General features: G+C 29.3%; 1 protein-coding gene across 1 annotated transcript in view; it reads right to left on the bottom strand.

Annotated features, from left to right (window-relative positions):
- Positions 1 to 22913, bottom strand: part of LOC119604514 (MOXD1 homolog 2-like) — a gene marked incomplete at its 5' end in the record, with an annotated part of 49662 nt that overhangs the window by 20261 nt on the left and 6488 nt on the right. Inside the window, 5 exon segments of the mRNA XM_037957193.1 lie at positions 4974 to 5136; positions 15325 to 15494; positions 16525 to 16720; positions 18659 to 18844; positions 20907 to 21182. Coding sequence (XP_037813121.1) covers positions 4974 to 5136; positions 15325 to 15494; positions 16525 to 16720; positions 18659 to 18844; positions 20907 to 21182 — 991 coding nt within the window.

The following is a 22913-nucleotide window of genomic DNA, read 5'->3' on the forward strand; positions in this document are numbered from 1 at the left end:
TCAATGTGTATTTAAGTAATTTTCGGAAATGGTCCTTATATGGGAGTTGTGACCAAATAAGGACCGATTAAGAACCGATTATTTCGTATAATGATTTATATAAAAAGCATGTCGAATTTTACTCCAATAGATTTAATAATTAATGAAATATGTGCGTTTAGTTGATTTTCGGAAGTGGACTTTATATAGGAGGTATGACCAATTACGGGCCTATCCGGTAATATATATGTACACAAAACATATTTGTGTCGAATTTTATCAAAATGTCTTTATTTGATAATGAAATATGTGCGTTTAAGTGATTTTTTGAAGTGGACCTTAGTTAGGAGCTATTTCAAAATATGGACCGATCATAAAAAAAATTTGGTAGAATGATTTATATGCTCACAAAACATATTCAAGTCGTACTTTATCCCGATAGCTTTATTATTCAAGGAAATATATGCGTCTAATTGATTTTCGTAAGTGGACCCTCTATGGGAGCCTATCCGGAAAAATTTAGTAGAGTGATTCATATAAAGACAAAACATTTTTGTGTCGAACTTTACCAAGATAACTTTATTTGACAATGAAATATGAGCTTTTAAATGATTTTCGGAAGTGGGCCTTATATGGGAGCTATGACCAATAATGGACCGATCCGTAAAAAATTTGCTAGAATGATTTGTATGTACACAAAACATATCCAACTCGAATTTTATCACAATAGCTTTATTCATCAATGAAATATATGCGTTTAAGTGATTTTCGGAAGTGGACCTATGACCAATTATGTGCCCATCCGGAAAAAGTTTCGTAGAGTGATTCATATTTAGACAAAACATATTTGTGTCGAATTCTATCAAGATAGCTTTATTTGACTATGAAATATGTCCTTTTTGTGATTTTTGGAAGTGGGCCTTATATGGGAGCTATGACCATTAGTGGACCGATCCGTAAAAAAAATTTGTAGAATGATTTGTATGTATACAAAACTGAGATCTACGTTGGTAGTATGATTTCTGTTCATATTATATTTGTATGTACAAATTTTTGTATGTACAAAATTTTGTGTTGATACTGATATATTTAAGGGAGTTATTAATGATAAACTATGGGGGCTATGGGAAATTTTGGATTTATTATTTCGATTTTCAACATAATTGATCCCTGGGTAAAAAAATAAAGTGTAGCAAAAAAATAATGTGTGACAAAATTCATCGAATTATCTTTTCTATTTTCTGAGAAAACGACTTAAGAATTACGAAAAAACCCGTAATTTTTTCGAGGTAGTCTGAAATTTTTACTCATAACTTTTAACGTTGTGAACCGATTTTGCTGATTTTCAATACCAAACTGCTTAGGACAACAGTGAATATTTTTTGGTGAATTTGGTTTATTTCTTTTGCTTAGTTTTAACGTAAGCGTGTTTTAGGCAGACAGAAGACGGACGGACATAGCTAAATCGACTCAGAATTTGATAAGGACCCGTAATATATATACTTTGTTAGGTCTCAGATGAATATTTCTTGGTGTTACACACGAAATGACAAACTTATATATACCCTCTATCACCACTGATGGTGGTGGAGGGTATAAAAATTAGACTTACAAAGGACATTTTTCCTTTTTAGGGGCAGGAATAATAAGTGAAATTGGCTTGCAAATCATAAGAAAGCATTGAAAATATCTAAAGGAGTATAAGTTTGTGAACTTTCTGGCGATTAAGTTTATATACAAGCATTTGGTATCATTGAACGCATAATGACTTAGGAATTAAACTTTAATGGATATATAATATAACGGATCTTTTATTAGGACACCATTTACGAAAAAGTTAAAAAAAATATAAAATTTGAAACGAATAAAGATATCGGGACAAAATTTCCGACATATATAGATTACCAGTTATCTAATTTTCTATATACAAATACCGAAATTCTAAAGCGGAAAATGTGTTTTTTGACAAAAGTGTCCATTCTGACGTTATTTACCGTGTGATATAGAAATACTTTGTGTATATTTAAGGAACATATGTGGCTATATAAATATTGGATATTTGTGAAGAGCGGTGCTATGATTTTTAACTTTTTTTATTTAAATCAAAATATTTTTTCAAAATTGATCAAGTTTGGATAGGGCTGGTGGGGGAAGTGTCCGCTAAAATGAGCCAAATTTTATTTTAGACTCTTCTACATTAAGTTCTCTTTCCGGATCATATAAAAATTATATATAATCCCGAATAAAATTTGTTTCTATAAAAACTTAAAAAATACGCATTTTATACTTGTTGCAACTTTGGTGCGTCTAACTTTTTATAGGGACAAGATAACTGTTGAGAAGTTTTATTTAGAAATCGGGAAAATTTAAGAATAAAACAAGTTAGAGTGCTTCATTCGGCGGTACCGAATCTTAAATACCCTCCACTATAAACAGGTTTTATAAATTATCATATTTAAACGATGGACTTAAATTTCTTATAATACACTCCTCGCCACTTGAATAGCACATACATCAATTTTTTTTCAAAGCTTATATTTTTGGATCAGCAATTTCTGGAAACTTGTTTTTCCCCCCCCCATTGTATTATTTTTTGTTCTGAATAAAATATGATATGAACGGTTGTCATATCTGTGATATTTGATTTTATATAATTTTTCTTGTAAATTAACCGAAAAAAGCTACTGTAAAAAATTCGCCACTTAAATAGAACATCCCCCCGAAAAAGTAATTTTATAGCAACTTTTGTAATTAAAACATATTGATTTAGATTATTTACAACGATATAAATTAAACTAAGCTATTTTAGTAATGTGTTGAACCTCCTTGGTTGACTAACACTTCACAAATCCTGTTTGGACGTAATTCATATAGCTTGGCCATGTAATTCAGTTGCACTGAGCTCCAGACTTCTTTAATTGCAAAATCCTTTATTTTCATTACGCCTTAAACTATACCATGTAAAACGGAACTAACACTTAACAGACTCTAACATAATGTACTAAATTTAACAAATGTTTAACTATGATAAATGTTTACAATAATTTGAAAATGAAAATAAAGATACATACATATATAGTGATTTTTGTAAAAATTTAACTAGATAGTGAAAAACGATGATTAACCCCAGTTTTATGTAAAAGCACTTACCCAGCAAAAAAATTCCAAGGAAGCGAAAAAGATGTAGAATTTACTCTATGGAAATACCAAAAAAGACCTGGAGTGTTGATTTTAACACAAACTTGTCATAGGAGGGATGTTCTTTTTATTTGATTTAAATATTATTTATGTTATTTTTTGGAAGTTATTTGGAATTGAAATTGTAGTATTATTTAATATTACTAATTTGACATAAATAATATTCATGTCTGTTCTGTAATCGATTCGGTTTCAAAACCGAAAAGCTTGTTTTGGTGTTCTGCAAATCGAGTTTTTATTTGAATGTAAAATTCAGAAAAATAATATTTTAAATGAAAAAGAGTTTAAAATGCCCATTGCTTTAATATTAAGTTACAATTGTATTAAAAAATTTTTTAATTTATTTGAATTAAATTAAAATCGATTTACTTTCTACTAGATTTGTGTACTCGGTTTTAAAACGAAAAAAATTATGAGAATTCGTTTTTAAACGAGAAATTTACTCGGATTCGGTTTACAGAACAGACATGATTAACATTAATAAGAGAAATAGACACATTTTACACAAATATTTATACCCTCCACCACCGTCTGTGGCGATAGAGGGTATATATAAATTTATATTTATATTCTTGAAATTCTGAGTCGATTTAGATATGTCCGTCTGTCTGTCTTCGTTTTAACGCTCACGTTAAAATAAATTTGTATTTTTTTTGCAAAAACTACTGCAGATAAATTGATGAATTTAGTCAGAGATATAACTCTTTGTGCCAGGATCAACATTGTTAAAAATCGGAAAAATAGGTTCACAATTTCATATACCTCCCATACAAATGTACATATTCCCAGAAATGTATTTATTGTTAAAAACTTCCGTAATAATGCCGATATCTTTACAAAATTTTACAAATTTAAATTTACGTCAATAGAATTCATACAAATAAACAATTTTCTGGATCGGTCCATAATTAGTCATAGCTCCCATATAAGGCTCCCTTCCGAAAATAACGATATCCATACAAACTTTGGCACAAATATTGTTTTTATCTACAGGAAAACCCATACAAGATCTCCTTTTCAGAATCACTTAAACGCATATTTCTCCTTACCAAATAAAAATATCCATACAAAATTTAGCACAAACATTGCTTTTATATACAGATATTATACTGTAAAATTTGTTTACGATCGATCCGTAATTGGTCGTAGCTCCCATACAAGGTCCCCTTTCGAGAATCACTTATTACTCATTACCAAATACAAAATTTGTGCGAAATATTGCTTTTATCTATAGAAATCTTACATCTTTTGTAAAGATGTTGTTGGTAATTTCCGTTAAAAAAGCTAGTCAATGTCAAACTATCATTCTCATGCCCAATTTTTAAGAAGATAAAACAGAAGAAGAATAACTTCATAAAGTAAACATATAAATAGTGCTTTAAAGTGAAATAAAATTAAAAAATAATTCATATTAGTGCTATAATTAACTTAGTTTTTCAATATTATTATATTTTTATAAAAATTAAAGATGGTTTTTCTTTCTTTTTTTTTGCAAAGTGGCTTTTTACAATATGAAAATACAATTCGTTGTTCACAAGCAGATATCGGAATTCTGTGTTTTAATAAACGATACGTAATACAAGACCAGTTGGGAATAGGACATTTGAGAGAATAAACTTTAAAGTTTTAAAAAAAGTCTAACATTTTATGAAATTTGTGCATGTAGGCCTCACTTACAGATATGTTTTAGATAACAAACAAATTAATGCAGGCCTAATGTACATACATAGATACTTAATACATTAATTATTATTTACGTATACAATGTATGTAGATATATTTTGTTCCATTCTTACCTAGTGTTATTGCCTTCCGTGAGGAACTGTCATAAATGCATTCAGCTACAAGTCTATCACCAGGCAATACCTGGACGGGTGTTAACAGACGACGAAAGTCTTGATAGGCGACGTCTATATTGCTGTCGTATGCAATTGGTGGTAGTTCCTCGGTTTGCCGAATCTGTAATAGATTTACTTATTAACATCGTTTGGTAAATATGAATATATTAGTTTTCATGAAGGTGGCGAAATAGGTGCTAAATCTTCCCGACTATGTCAAATTGACAACGGGAATAAGTGCTAAAATCAATTTAATGTTGCTGAAATTTTTTATTTTTATTTATTCAATGAAAATGTCTTAAAATGCTTAAATATATTTTTTATTTGTTTATAAGTTTTAAATATTTTCGGACGTCTCACTTTAAATGAAAAGCAAAATCGTGCTTTTGTTACCCCTCTCAAAATTAACCTTGTTTTGTTTTATAATTATTCCCGAAACAGTGAAGCGATTACCGTTCCTGAGCTGAACCGATTACAAAAAGGTATTTTAGTTTTTATTAGATTGCCATATTTTGCAAAAATCACTTTATCTCTTGTGTATCACCAAGAAATATTCATCTGAGACCCAACAAAGTATACATATTCCTGGTCCTCATCAAATTGTGAGTCGATTTAGCTATGTCCGTCTGTCTGTGTAAAACACACTCACGTTAAAACGAAGCAATGGAATCGCGAAAATCGGTTCACATCGGGAAAAGATATGAATCAAAATTTAAAAAAACTCCGAAAAAATAAGTTTTTTTTCACACATTCTAATGTAATTTTCACAAAAACTGTGCAATGTAATTTCATGAAAATCATCTCACATTTATTTCTACATGAAAGCTTTATTTCTGTTGAATATTGGCGGAATCGATCCACAATTTCATATACCTCCCATATAAATTTACATATTTCCGGAAAATGAGTTTATTTTTAATAACATTCATTAGAATGTCGATGTTTCTACAAAATCTTGCAAATTAAAATTTTATGCCAGCAGAATTCATGCCGAAATTTTTTTTGGATCGTTCCATAATTGGTCATAGTTCCCATTCAAGTTCCCCTCCCGAAAATCACTTAAACGCACATAACTCATTACCAAATAATGATATCCATACAAAATTTGGCTCAAATATTACTTTTGTACACAGAAATGATATTTTAAAATTTATTTACGATCGGTCCATATTTGGTCATTGCTTCCATAGAAGGTCCCCTTCCGAAAATCACTTAAACGCACATAACTCATTGCTAAATTAAGATATCCATACAAGATTTGGCACACATCATATTTGGTCATAGCTCCCTCCCGAAAATCACATAACACACAGATTTGGCGCAAATATTGCCTTTATATACAAAAATATTATTGTAAATTTTTTTTGGATCGGTCTATATTTGGTCATAGCCCCCATACAAGGTCCCCTCCCGAAAATCACTACAAAATGATGATATCCATTCAAAATTTGTTGCAAACATTACTTTTATAAACTGAAAGCACTTAGACGCAAACTTATTATTACCAAATAACGATATACATACATACATAAATAGATACAAAATTTTACTGAAATATACACAGAAAAAAGTTCCAGCATAAATATTATGAACTGCTTTCATTGACTAAAGTTAATAATATTTAAGAATAAGTTCCTAAATTGTATGAATTTTTTCATTTTTATATTTTTAAACATAATCTAGAAGCCTTGACTTAAAATATTAAAAATTTTCTTTATATTTTTCTATTTGTTAAAAAATGTTTGAAATTTTCTTTGGAAAATTTTTTATTTCTTTATGATTTTTAGATTGAAAACAATGAAATATGCGCGTAACATGCAGCATTTTCTGAAGAATGGATGTTTAGCTATATGCTGATGTTTTTTTATTTCATATTTTGTTTTCCAACATTTTATTTATTTATCATAAAAATTCGCTAATATGTGATTATTTTCTAAAAAATGGAAGATATTAATAGGTAACGCGGATATTTATTCCAATTTTTTATGAAAATCAAAAAAATGAGCAAAAAAACAAAAAAATCTTTAATGTACAAATTCATACATTTTATGAACTTTTAATATTCTGAATGAAAATGGTTTGGGAAAAAAAAGTCATGTTCGATTCATTCAATTTATTACAAAATTTATTCAAGTTATGTATTAATTTTTTCTGTGTAGCTTTCATATACAGAAAAGTAATACTATGTTCACATAGTCATGTTTTTAACGTGATTTGAAAAACATAATGAGTTCAAACACACCCGTTCACATATTACATTATTGTGTTTTTGCTTTGAAATGTTTTTCCAAATAACTTTTTTTTTAATTAAGAAATTCTCTTAAATTACACTGAATTGATGATTAAAACACAATTATTTTTTAAATTAAAACATTTTAAAATCGTTTCAATATCAAGATTAATATTTTTTTGTAAATTCAATTTTTGGTTTTGACATTACTTTTTGTTCTTTCTGTGTTCAATAAACAAAAGTGCGGAAAAAATCATTCCTGTTCTGAAAAACATTACGTGTTTTATAATTAAACATGTCAATTGAGATGGTTCTGAACATGATGTTGCTGAATAGCATAAAAAATTAAACAGTTACACTTTCTCAATGTGCACATTTTATTTGAACCTGTAAAATTTTGTGAAGATATCAGCATTCTGACGGAAGTCAGAAAAGTCCGTAAATATGTGCTTTTTTATGCGAGGTATATGAAATTGTGGACCGATTCCGCCAATTTTCAGCAGAAATAAAGCTCTTGTATAAAAAAAAATGACATTAGAATATGTTAAAAAAAAACTTAATTTTTTCGCATTTTTTTCAAATTTTGATTCATAACTTTTCCCGATGTGAACCCAATTTGCTCATTTTCAATACCAAACTGCCAGGGACAATAATAAATATTTTGGGTGAAATTCGTTAATTTTTGTTGCTTCATATTAGCGTGAGAATGTTTTATACAGACAGGTTGGACATAGCTAGATTGACTCAGAATTTCATAAGGTCCAAGATATATATACTTTGTCTCAGATGAATATTTCTGGGTCTAACACACGGAATGACAAAGTTATATATACCCTCTATCACCACTGATGGTGGTGGAGGGTATAAAAAGTATTAATATAAAATAGCTGGTGGAGGGTATTTAAGATTTAGCTCAGCTGAATATAGCACTCTAACTTGTTCCACACTTTTTTTGCTGGGATAATACACCGAAATACTCTTGCTACGATTTATAAAATATACAATACTTACCCCCATTTTCACCACCTTCAGTTATTTTTTAACTGGTAGTTATTCTTTCAGTTAGAGTGTTATATTTGGCTATGACGAATCTTAAATACACTCCACCTGTAAGCTGTTTTTTACCAAAACCATTTGAAGTCATTTCTTTCCCTATCTGAAATTGTTCACAGCAAAAAGTTTCATTACCATGTAAGGCGTTAACATGCTAAAATTTACTTACACAATATCATTTTAAGTCATTATTTTAACATGGTAATGTCATTGGAGGCAAGTACTTACCACAACCGCTTACTAATAATTAGAAAAAGTAGTCAATGTAAATAGTACGTTAAAACATGTACAGCTTCTATAGCTTCACGGAGAAGATGTCATAAGTCAACATTAGAAAGTATTTATATAAAACATTATTAATAAGATGTTATTAGACTACTTATATGTAATCAGAACAAGATGTTGTAGTCATTGAAAAGTATGATATTAGGTAAATCTTACAACTTAAATTCACTACCGAGTTTTTGCTGGGTTATTTAAGAAAATGTAAAAGTCGGGCCCAAAGAATAATAAGAAGTTGGACTATGACATTGTTTTACAACAATAACATTTCCTCTTCTTCACAGACCACAGTGGGGCAGAATGGAAATTTTTTGGAAATAAATCTGGCATTTCTAAACGGCTGATCCGATCGGGATAAAATTTGGCGTGAGCGTAGCCAAGGAGTATTCGAGTTTAAGTTTTGAAGATGAACCCTGCAGATGCCCCAGGGACGGCTGTGGCGGCTCAAAGTAAGGTACCTACGACATGTAAAATTTTTAAACTCGTGCCATTTTTTTGTTTTTCACCCAAATACAAAGATTTTTATATTTTGTGAAAGCGCTCGACGAGATCTTGAAAAAACATGCTTGGACATACTACTTATCTCTTATAATATCCGAGTTATAGGCATTTAAAAATTTAGTGATACAAAATTTACCATACCTTGGTCCGCCTTTTTTTGAATACCGGGCGTAATTTTGGACCAAATGAACTCAATTTTTTCTTGTTAGTTAGACAACAAAATTTCCAATAATATACAAAAAATTTCAGATCAATATCGTTTACAGATCCAAAAATATACGTTTTTTAATTTAAAAATTCAAAAAATTTTAGATTTTTGGCGTTTTTTTGCCAAAAATGTGTCTTAACTCTTTTATTAATAAAATAAAATTTTTATTAAGAACATATAACAATTTTATAGTTTTCTAAAAGGTATCTTTACGCAGAACGCTTTGGCGTAAAAAACTTGTCCTATTTTTTGAAAATGTTGCCACTGCGTCCTTCCGAATATGACCTATTTTTTATCAAAACTTCAACTTTGGGCGACATGTTCTAAAATCCCAAAGCTGGGATCAGAAAACTGAAAGCAGTTTTGGAAACCTCAATATGTTTTCTATTTACTCCAAAAGTATTTTCCCAGCCCTAAAAGAAATGTGGAAAAAGTAAAAAATCCCATTTTTGGGATTTTCATTCCTATTTTTGGGAATTGCGGGATGCCCTTTGACCTTTTCAATTTTTTTTTGCATATTCTTATTTGAAATGACAAATTTAACAAGCGTTGAAAATTTCATTGAGTTTTGTTCATAAATAAAGATTTTGTCATATATTACATATTTGTTTAATTTCTAAAACTATGATTTATATCAAAATTTTAATAGGATCGCAGATAGCTACAACAATTTAGTCCATATTTATCCCTTAATATCATTTTTTAGTTAGATATGGAAATTCTCGACCCTTTACAAAAAAATTTCAAGCCAATATCTCAATTACATTCAAAAATATGTTCATTTAAACCTGTGTCCTTTAATTTCATCTTTTTCATATTTTAGTATTAAGTATGACAGCACATATTTAAATCTTATATTTACCTATTTTCTATTTGTTTGCTTATCCTTATAATTGAAAGGTCCTATTATGCTTAAATTTTCAAAAATTTATAACTATTTTTTACCTACATTTTTTCGACAGATCATTTCGTTCTGTTTCGTTTATGATCATGTAGGTAAAAATATACAGGTAATGATAATTTCGATTCATTCACTAATAAGAAATATCAATGACTGAATTAAAGGTTATAGTAATATAGTCCTAAATGTTAATAGGTAGACAATTCGTAATTTTTTACTTTGGAATACCTGTATCGGAAATGACAAGAATTGGTATATAAGTAAACTTCTCAGCTTTTAAGTACCATATTTAATAAATCTACAATGAAGATTACATTAAAGTACGAAGAGTTGTGTTCCGTTTTATGGAGTATATCTTCAAAAGGACCAGAAAGAATTGAAGACATTTCAAATTATATAAAAACTACATATAGTAGAAAAGTAGATAAAACAGGCATATCAAAAATTGAAAACTTTTTAAAACTTTTTGATGTAAAAAGTAAGTCTGTGGATGGAAATCAAAAGAAATTTCGATTAAAATTTTGTAGTTGGATGGAAACTACTACGGAAATCTCAACTTACAACACATCAATAGGAGCGCCTTGCAAGTCATACGAAGACTTATTTTCAAGGTAAAAAAAAGAGGGTCACACAAAAACTTTTTTCAATCTCAAATGAGGAAATTGCTGATACATTTAACGAAATGCTGAAAAAGGAAAACCAACATATGGATATCGTACATATTGCAACTATTCTTCTTAATGCATCACCAAAACGACTTAAGCGAATTGTGGAAAGTATACCAACTCCAACATCATAATCAAATTTTACTGAAGAGGAAGCAATAGCGCTTATGTTGGAACTGGCTCTCAGTCGAAATAAGTACCAAATATTAAGGAAAGCTCTGCATGAAAAAGGACACAATATATTACCATAATACAAGGCGATCCAGGAAAAAAAACAAACTATCCTACTAAATCAACAAAAAATAATGAAGAATTGAAAGAACTGAGAGCTGCGGAAAAAGCAGAATCCAAGAAGAATTTAAAGTTCAGATGGGATTAAACATCGACAAACCACTTTCAAGTTGCGGTAGTACAAATGACGGTAATACGTCGAGAAGGTTTTTTCGTGATTTTGAAATTACTTCAAAAATAACTGGAATCGACAAGGAGTTGCTTCGAAGAGTTAAAACTATTTTAATGGCACCGAATAGTAAACATAAAATTAATGAAAATTGATTTGGGGAATACACATCTGAAATTTCTAAATTACTTGTATCTCTGTATCCATGGAGGGAACTAACACCAACAGTACACAAAGTATTGTGTCATGGTCAAATAATAATTGAATCAAATATTCTTCCACTTGGAGAGTTAACAGAAGAAGCCCAGGAAGCGAGGAATCGAGATTTTAAGCATGTTCAACTATTCAGCTCAAGAAAATGCTCCAGGCAATCACAGAATGAAGATATTTTTAATAGTTTACTTCTATCTTCTGATCCTGTTCTTTCAACTATGCGAAAAAGATGGATTTGTTATGAAACTCTATCATCTCAAAACAAGGAAGATTTAAAGGACTTATATTACCTTCTGGATATGTATACCGATATGACAGATTATTTTATAGAAAATAAGTAGTGTTAGGAATTAACTATATAAGTAGGTTGTAAGAATTAATTGTATTATGTTTAAGATAAACAGTTCAAATAAAACAAGCTATTATACTAACTGATGATATTGTATTAAATTGTGTTTTATATTTCGGTGGGCGGGAAAGGTAATTTGTGTAGGGTGATTTAGGTGTTGTTGTGCGTGGCTCATAATAAAATTATAATTTTTTTTATTTTATATACAATATTATAATAAAATAATTAACTAAATAATTTTTAAAAATTGTCCAAATATTTTATTCAACACCAAATGTATGTTCTGTCATACTTAATACTAAAATATGAAAAAGATGAAATTAAAGGACACAGGTTTAAATGAACATATTTTTGAATGTAATTGAGATATTGGCTTGAAATTTTTTGTAAAGGGTCGAGAATTTCCATATCTAACTAAAAAATGATATTAAGGGATAAATATGGACTAAATTGTTGTAGCTATCTGCGATCATATTAAAATTTTGATATAAATCATAGTTTTAGAAATTAAACAAATATGTAATATATGACAAAATCTTTATTTATGAACAAAACTCAATGAAATTTTCAACGCTTGTTAAATTTGTCATTTCAAATAAGAATATGCACAAAAAAATTGAAAAGGTCAAAGGGCATCCCGCAATTCCCAAAAATAGGAATGAAAATCCCAAAAATGGGATTTTTTACTTTTTTGCCCATAGGGTCCACATTTCTTTTAGGGCTGGGAAAATACTTTTGGAGTAAATAGAAAACATATTGAGGTTTCCAAAACTGCTTTCAGTTTTCTGATCCCAGCTTTGGGATTTTAGAACATGTCGCCCAAAGTTGAAGTTTTGATAAAAAATAGGTCATATTCGGAAGGACGCAGTGGCAACATTTTCAAAAAATAGGACAAGTTTTTTACGCCAAAGCGTTCTGCGTAAAGATACCTTTTAGAAAACTATAAAATTGTTATATGTTCTTAATAAAAATTTTATTTTATTAATAAAAGAGTTAAGACACATTTTTGGCAAAAAAACGCCAAAAATCTAAAATTTTTTGAATTTTTAAATTAAAAAACGTATATTTTTGGATCTGTAAACGATATTGATCTGAAATTTTTTGTATATTATTGGAAATTTTGTTGTCTAACTAACAAGAAAAAATTGAGTCCATGTGGTCCAAAATTACGCCCGGTATTCAAAAAAAGGCGGACCAAGGTATGGTAAATTTTGTATCACTAAATTTTTAAATGCCTATAACTCGGATATTATAAGAGATAAGTAGTATGTCCAAGCATGTTTTTTCAAGATCTCGTCGAGCGCTTTCACAAAATATAAAAATCTTTGTATTTGGGTGAAAAACAAAAAATGGCACGAGTTTAAAAATTTTACATGTCGTAGGTACCCTACTTTGAGCCGCCACAGCGCCGTCCCTGGGGCATCTGCAGGGTTCATCTTCAAAACTTAAACTCGAATACTCCTTGGCTACGCTCACGCCAAATTTTATCCCGATCGGATCAGCCGTTTAGAAATGCCAGATTTATTTCCAAAAAATTTCCATTCTGCCCCACTGTGCAATACTTCAAAAGTTTTTCGCGAAAATACCGGGATAATAGGACTTGAACGACGTTTTTTCACAAACACATAACTATTTTTTAATTTTTTACACAATTTTATCGCATTTAACAATCCGAAATATTTTTATTTTTCACAAACTAAAAAAATATTTTTTTAATTTTTTTGACAATAAATTTTTGTGTGTTGAAATTAAAATTGACAAAACAAAGTTGTATATTTTGGTATTGAAAATGAAAAAAATATTTAAAATAAACTTATTTTTTTGCAAAAAAAGTGATTTTAAGTCCGAAAAATATATTTATTAAATGTTTACTGATTAGATGTGGGCAAAATAAATTAAAAAAATCTGCGAATGTAGAAATTTAAATGTTATTTATTTTTCCTAAAATTTTTATGTACGATTTTATGCAAGTATGTATGTTTGGAAAGTGTGGTGAAAGTGGTTGGAGCTCCAATACTAATACAAAAATTCTACCAATACATACTTAGAGTTAGGTACCGAATGACAACTCCTTTACGTACCAATTGACAAGCCCCAATTTCTTTATATTCTTTGGTCAGGCCTCTGATATTAGGTTATGTCCCAGAGGAATACTACGAATCGTTTCTATTATTTTTTCCAATGCCAAATTTCTTAAATACCAATAAATTACAATGGATATACAAATCATCAAAGTCTAAAGTGTAGTTTTTGAGAAAATTTTATTTTCACCACAAAATAAGCTCGTTTATATTATTTAACCCCCCCCCATTGAATGTAACTTAAAATTTGATCCCCAATTTTATAAAAAAATTTTTGGGGTAATTTTCCATTTTTAAAAATTGTATATATTTCACCGTCCAACACTCAAAATTAGAAATTTAATGGAGAAAAACTACGTTTTTAGTTTTTCATTTTGTGATCCTGTGTCCTTTTTAAAGGACTTCAAAGTTTTAAAAAGTGCATTTTTCAAGATATATTTAAAAATACTTCTACTGATCAACCAAAGCCAAATTTGATGTCAAGCAAACAAGAAGAGTTGTAAAATATTTTATGTTATTTTTATTTTATTCTGCCAGGTTCAAAAGATGTAAAAAATGTCTTTCAATTTTGTTAGAAAAAAATAAAATTGAAAACATTAATAGATATTAGCTTTGTTCCAGAACTTTTCTGGCTAAAGAGAATTAATGAATTTTCTCTTCGTACTTATAAAAAGTACGGGAACAGAAAAAACAAAATTTCTCTTTCAATAAATTTGTATTGAAGTTTATTCATATAAATTTCAATTGAAATTAAAATAAAATTGAAAAACTACAATCACACATACTTATTTATGAAAATAAATAAAAAAATATCCAACATTTTTTGTTTCCAATGTATTTTTTTAAACAAATAATTTATTTGACAATTTTTTTTTCTATTTGCCAGGAAAAAATTTTCTGGCTAAAACCTGCAAGTTCTGGCAAAGAGAAAATAATTTTAATTGCTCAAATTTGTTCTCTTTTACAATTTCTGGTAAAAACCTGCAAACTTCACAAGTAAAGGAACAAAGCTATTAAAGGATATAAATTTTAAAATACAGTTTTGATATCTTTTTATCCTGACAGTATAAAATAAAAATTATACAAAATATATTCCAACTCTTTTTGTTCTCTTGACATCAAATTTGGCATTGTTTGATCAGTAGAAATATTTTAAAATATTTTTTGAAGGATCACGAAATGAAAAACTAACAACTAACTCAGTTATTCTCCATTAAATTTATAGTATCAGACGTATATCATCTGGTTGATGTATTTGTAATCTGTGTATCTTTGGTGCCATTTTTCGCAGAGCTATTTTCGGTAACATATTGTGACATACCATTTTGGTAACATAATATTACATAATTTGAAAAGCGTAATTTAAGCACTTAAAATATATACCTATACTGTTCACTATTACTTAATTACATATAACATAACAAACCTGTCGTAGTTTAACTTCCTTCCCAATTAGATGGGTGCTCATCATTACTGCAAATATATGAATGCCTTCGGGTGGAAATGCATATGCAGTACAGTCTTCCACACATTGCCCTTCCGACACCACCTGATTCTGCCCAGGTGGTATTATATGTCGCCAATTTGGATCCATGCCTAAATGCATACAAAATAGAATTAAAATGGAGAAGGGTAAATAAATGTTTATTCGATAAAAATCATTAGAAATATAGCTAGATATCAAATTAAACAATTGAACCACCATCAAAACGTATACCGAAAAATAATGAGTATTTCGGAAGTCTCCCCTATATTTATATAAACATTGATAATTAGGCATTGATCCCTTTTATATCATTCAAACAATTTAGTAATTTATTAGATTTATGTTGATATTTATTATTCATCATATGTCAAATATTAGGAGTAGGGCATTTATGGGAAATAATGTCAATTATCGGTCGATTTTAGTTTTTATTAAACTTATTTATGAGGGATTAAATTTTACAGAGAGATTTTCTAGTTTCTATAAATATACCCCCATCTATAAAAAGCAAGAAAGTACAGTCGGGCATGTCCATCCTTACATATCCTAAGCTGGAAGATTCAGTACTAGGCTAGGTTTAATGTTGGTTCGTCCCTTACAGAATTTGATAGAGCTATTTATGTTAAATAAATTTTGCCTATTTTTTACTAAATTATTTCAGGACTCGTAATATTGATCTATCACGATTGTTGTATAGTTATCATATTTATGGTAATATATTTCTGGGAAACATTTCAATGGTGGGTATATAAAATGATTTTAATCAGAATAAAAGTTTAAAAACGATTTCTTTCGATAGGGACGAACCCAACATTAGTGCTATTGGATTATACTTAATTTAGACAGAATTTTTCAACAAGATCGACCTAGAACTCTTTAACTTATTACATATATTGCTTTTAGTAAAATTGGCAATATCAAATTTATTTGACATTTTTTCAAAATGGGCCCTTTTTTCTTTTTTCTTCCAAAAAAAGTTTAGGTCTTTTCCTTTAAGATCGTGGCACCTCTTATGCAAGGTATAAAGATATTGAAATTGTAAAAACGGGAATGGATCTTACCATAAAAAGTTGATATGAAAAATCGTAAAGGTGGCTTCTTACACTGGGTATAGATAGTTTAAATACAATTTTCTCTTACCAATTGATAGCACTCCTGCATCATAAGGACGTAATACATGAGTAAAATGAATTTTTAGTCCAGAGTTGTCGGCCATTTGCCTCGCTGACAGTTGTTTTATATCAGGCTGTAAATTAATATAATGCGTTTCCATAAGATAATATTTGGATTGGCGAGATTCCATTGGGTAACCGGCCTCTTCTGGGAATGTAAAACTCTAAAATTAAATAAATTAGACTTATTATTTATTAAGAGTATTATATAATATTTACGAATGTTAATTGCTTTTTCTCATAAATTTTGATGATTTTCAAAATATTTATTAGGACCTTACTTTGAGAAAACCATAACAAGATATTTCATAGAGGTAAATATATTACATTATTAAATTATAAATGTATTTCTGGGGCTATGTCAAATATTCTTTCCATAAAACTATGAAATCTTAAAAAAAATTAATTACAATTCCTTTTTGTACTTATAGTAAACCTATTCAGTTCAGCAGGTGTGAAATTACTTGAAGATGATGTATATTATTGTTTGTAATTTAATTAATAAAAGTGTGTATTTTCTATATTTTGCATCGCGTGCAGTAAATAATTTCCGTTGTTATTTTGAATGAGATGAATAAAAGTAGAATCTGCGTTTATGAAAGCAATTTGTCATGATGATTTCAAAAAAATCCTCTTTATATCATATACCATAATTTCTCTAACATAATTTTCAATGAATGAATGTATGTATGTATATGTAAGTATACAACGTCATATTAAGGGTGGAATTTTATAAAAATATTTTTCAATATTTATACATACATATCGTCACCTGAAACGCAAACAGCCCTAACTAACCAAAAATTCAAAATCGATTTTATTGTTGATTATAATGTATTGCATCAAAACATATGTCCACACAAAAATTGGACTCCTCCGGCCAAAATTGCCGATTTCATTGACAAAAAACAAAAGGCCCTATCTACAAAAACATTTAAATATTAAAGGTAAAAAGTCCAATTTATCCATTTACTACAAGACTGACATAATCCGAAATTCGCGATTTTTGAACTGAGTACTAGAAAATGTGTGTCATATTAAGGCCTTTCATATTAGTTTGTCTATTTTCAAAAATTTTTATATTTTTAGCTGCGCGAGCAATCTTTCTTTGTAAATGTCAAAATTTAATCTCAAGTTTTCACTTATATTTGATAAGTAAAATGTTGTTTAAGTTCAGATGAGAAACATTTTAACATCTAATTTATGTATCAAATTATTTAAAATTTAGCTAAATTTCAAAAAACATTCAATGGTGTTTTACTCAAAATTAAGCACTAAGATCTTGTAGTGAGCGATATGCATGAATATATATTAGGTTGGGCCCTCTTTGTGTTGAGCATCTGAATATATTTAAGTTTCCAACTTAAATAACACTGTGATACAAAGGAGAAGAAAAATAAAATTCATATGCACTCATATACCAATTCCATTTCGTTATAGTGTATATAGTACAAAAATACTTTAAGTTTTCCCCGATCACTGCGTTAACTTACTTTTTAAGAGCAAAAGTTATGAAAAGCGATATTTTTCACTTTGAAAAATCATAAGTTTGACAGTTTTGAACCGATTTTAAAATCTAATATTCCGTTTTAATGATACAAGTGTTTCGTTTTAATGCAAATAAAAAGAAATCGAATATTTACGGTTCAATGTCTGATCAAAAAGCAACGCTTGTAGCTTTAAAACAAAGTTTGAACATCGGTTAAAAATTGTCACACTTATGATTTCACATCTTTTGTTCTTAAAAAGTAAGCTAACGAAGTGATCGGAGAAAACTAAAAATATATTTTTACTATATGGTATAAACATCTTTAATAGTCTGGAATGTCCCAAAGGAGTGTCTATAAGGGATTTAATCAAATTTGTCAATAGTACTGTTTGGATCTTTCAGCTCTTCAGGAATTAAAATTGGATGAACTACTTGAAAATGTATTCGCTTAAGTGTTAGCGATTTTTTAGAGCACACTAATGTGCCTTTAAAAATGTTTACAATGTTCACATTTTCTAGCAAACACGAGAATATTGAGTACATACTTACACACATACATATATATTTTTTTGCGATTTGTTAAATTTGATGATAGAAAAATATATGTACTTACATTAGAGCCGCGTGACCACGAGGCAACTATAGCATTACATGCTAATGGAATATCACGAGCACCCATGCACTGTCTTCCTTGTTCGCGTGCCATTTCCTCCAGTTCCTGATGCATGCCATGGCATTCTCTTAGAGTTATGCGTTGTAAATAATGGACACTGGATGGAGAATCGTATATGGGTTCATACTAATATCACAGAGAAATAAAAAAGAAATCAAAATAGAACAACACATGAAATGGAGATAAAAGAAAAAAAATTAACAATTTTTCAACCAGCAAAATGAACATGAAGTATAAATAAGAGATGAATAAAAAAGGAAAAAAAGTTATGTTGCACATACAACAACGCTTATGTGTGTGTAGATAGACAGATGGAGATGAGCGCATTGATGATTTAGCATGATTTGCAAGTTGCAATAGCAATGCAATTAATGACTTAATGGAACATTTGAAACTCTTTTATTTTTATTGTTAGCCATGTTTTGTTATTGTACATATATACGGTACATGTCTATGAACATTAGAGTGTTCCGTTTTATAGGAATTCTGCTCAAATGATGCGTATATGCAGCATATTTGAAAATAAAGTAATATTTAAATTCCCTTCCAAATACACACATAAATATGAATGTATTAAAACACTCAATTGTTAGCAACAAATTCAATCAGGTATGTGATGGAATTCCAACGATTTCAAATCGACCGATATGTATGTAAATAATTTTAGTCCATACAACCAATTAACGTTTTTTTTCGAAAATATACCTATATGGATAATTTAAAAAAAAATGTTAACTTCGTATTTATATAAAGAATGTATGTACCAAATTTCGTCAAAATCAGAAAGGAAAATTTTTAAAATGTCCAATAAACATAAATATATATGTATGTATAATGTATGTATGTATAATGTACATACTAGGGTTGTCATTCGAATAAAAATTATTCGATTAATCGAGGAAAAAAATTAGTTTTTCACCGAACGATTGAAAAATTTCCAATTTAGAATAACGAATAATTCGAACAATTTTTGTCTATTATAGAACATTCGAATAATATTTGAATGTTACTTTTACTACTTTTTGCAGTTTATAAAATTTTTTAAAAATAAAATGGTTCTAGTTTTAAAAGTGGTTCTCTTCATTTTTTTTAAACGTTTGCAATAAGTGAAACAGTTAAACATTAATTAATTAATTTGGTTCTTAAAGTCAAGAGAAAGACAACAATTTCTAGGTATACTGAGCCCTGTTTCCTGGGCAAGAAGATACCGGTGATAGACACCGAAAATTAAGATGGAGACACCACATAGACGATAGGATCAAAAAAGCACATCGGTGTTGGGCGATATGTAGGAGAACTATAGCCATGAAATGGGGTCTTAGTCCTACTAGGACAAATTGGCTTTATAAAAGTGTAATTAGACAAATTCTGGCTTATGCTTCAATTATCTGGTTGAATTCTTTGGACAAAAAGTGTAATATCAAACTACAACATGGAGTTCAGCGTACATGATGCTTGGGTACAAGTGGTGTCATAAGCACAACGCCAAGCAAGGCTCTAGAAACGTTGCTAGATATTCTACCCAATGAAAGATAGAATGTCTTGGTCAAGCTGAACATTTTTTACGAACATTGATCGCGAAATTCTTAGGAATTACGGCCAGGAAATTGAGTTTCAGAACATTGAAAGATAATAAATTCAGTAGACACTATGTTGTTTTTTACCAACAAACCTTTTCCTTCTATGAAAAGCAGCTCACAACAGGCCCGATAGTGGCCTGTTTCTAATACTTTGATAAATAGTACGATTTTTCTTATATAAAACAGTTTGTAAAAACGTCTGCAAAACAGGTTAGTTAAACATCGTATATATCATTAAAAAGGCCCCAGCTTCCACTTTTAAATCCGCTGAGAAATTTAAAATAGGTTGAGATTCAACTAAGTTACTGATTTATAAGCGTATTAATATGGAAACCCGTTTTTTACCCGTATCTTAATATTTTGAAGGTGTTTGGCAATTTTTATTCGTTATTCATTCGAATAATCGAACTCGACTACTCGAATAAAGAAATATAGTACTTTTTTATTCAAATAATTTTAAACACGAATAATTGACAACCCTAGTACATATGTACATATGTATGTGCTGAAAATTACCAATCTTTCAATAGGCATCATAACAGCAAGTTTCGAAAAATGTAGTTTTACTGAACACTCTATTGTGACTAAATAAACATTTAAGTACATACCCTTATTAAATGATGTTTATGCTTCATGTCGTCCAATTTAAACATTTTACACCAAATTAACGAGTCATCAAATCTCGGCAGTTCAACATCTTCATTGCGTAGTTCCAGTATGCGAATATGTTCTAAATGCCGGTAGTGTATATGTGGTCGTTGTGTCAGCACTATTGGCCTATAAGGATGAAATGATGCTGCGGAATTTGGTAGTGGACTAGATCTCACAGACCCGTGTGGTGGATCATTCTCATTATACATGTATAGAATACGCATTGTATCATTCTAAAAAAAGGAAATTTATTGATACGAATTAAAACATATAGGAAATTCTCTTTTTATTTTAGATTTTAGACTTATAAAAACACAAATAATAACAAGTTAAATACCCTACACCTTAAACTGGTTTCATAAATTGTCAAATTTTATGGATTGATTCAAATTTACCTTAACATTTTACACTTACTTTCATTACGCCTTAAAATATGCTATTAAAAACAAAACTATCACTTAACACACTGTTATAGAACGCACTAAAAACAAGTTAGAGTGCTATATTCGGCTATGCCGAATCTTAAATACCCTCCACCAGCAAGCTACTTTTTATTAAAACCCATTTAACTATCTAATATTTAGATGACTTGGCAAAATTTTTGTTTCCGTATTGAGGGTACTAACATTTATGCATATGTCAAACTAATTTTTATTAGGTCGAGAAAAATGTATATTAATAGGCCAGTTTGAAAACATTTTAATATAATGATTTATCTGTACACAGAACATACTCATTTTGAATTTTATCCGGATATAATCATTTAATTACGAATTAAGTGATATTAAGTGATTTTCAGAAGTATACCTTATATGGGAGCTAAGACAACCTATGGACCGATCCGGGAAAAAAATTCCGTAGAATGATTTATATATACAAAATACACATTTATGTTCAATTTTATCCCGATAACATTTATAATCAATGTGCATTTAAGTAATTTTCGGAATTGGTCCTTATATGGGAGTTGTGACCAATTATCGACCGATAAGGAAAAAAATTCGTATAATATGCCAAAAAAATCAAGTCGAATTTTACTACAATAGATTTATTAATTAATGAAATATGTGCGTTTAGGTCATTTTCGGAAGTGGACTTTATATGTATAGGAGCTATGACCTCACACAAAACATATTTGTGTCGAATTTTATCAAGATATCTTTATTTGATAATGAAATATGTGCATTTAAGTGATTTTTTTGGAGTGGACCTTATATAGGAGCTATTAGCATATCCGGAAAAAATCTGGTAGAATGATTTATATGCTTACAAAACATATTCAAGTTGTATTTTATCCCGATAGCTTTATTATTCAAAGAAATATATGCGTTTAACTGATTTTCGTAAGTGGACCCTCTATGGGAGCCTATCCGGAAAAAATTTAGTTGAGTGACTCATATAAAGACAAAACATATTTGTATTAAATTTTATCAATATAAATCTATTTGACAATTAAATATGTGATTTTCGGAAGAGGGACTTATATGGGTGCTATGGTCAATAATGGACCGATCCGGGAAAAAAAAGTGGTAGAATGATTTATATGTACACCAAATATATTCAAGTCGAATTTTATCCTTATAGTTTTAGAATTTAATGAAATATATGCGTTTAAGTGATTTTCGGAAGTGGACTTTATATGGGAGCTATGACCAATTATGAGCCTATCCGGAAAAAATTTCGTAGAATGACTCATATAAAGACAAAATATATTTGTGTCCAATTTTATCAAGATTACTTCATTTGACAATGAAATATGTGCTTTTAAGTGATTTTCGGCAGTGGGCCTTATATGGGAGCTATGACCAATAATGGACCGATTCGTAAAAAATTGGTAGAATGATTTGAATATACACAAAACACATTCTTGTCGAATTTTATCCCAATAGCTTTAGAATTCAATGAAATATATGCGTTTAAGTGATTTTCGGAAGTGGACCTTATATGGGAGCTATGACCAATTA

This window comes from Lucilia sericata, unplaced genomic scaffold, assembly GCF_015586225.1.
Source record: "Lucilia sericata isolate MDLA Ls3-8-SP2 unplaced genomic scaffold, ASM1558622v1 Contig000400F_arrow, whole genome shotgun sequence".
NCBI lineage: Eukaryota > Metazoa > Arthropoda > Insecta > Diptera > Calliphoridae > Lucilia > Lucilia sericata.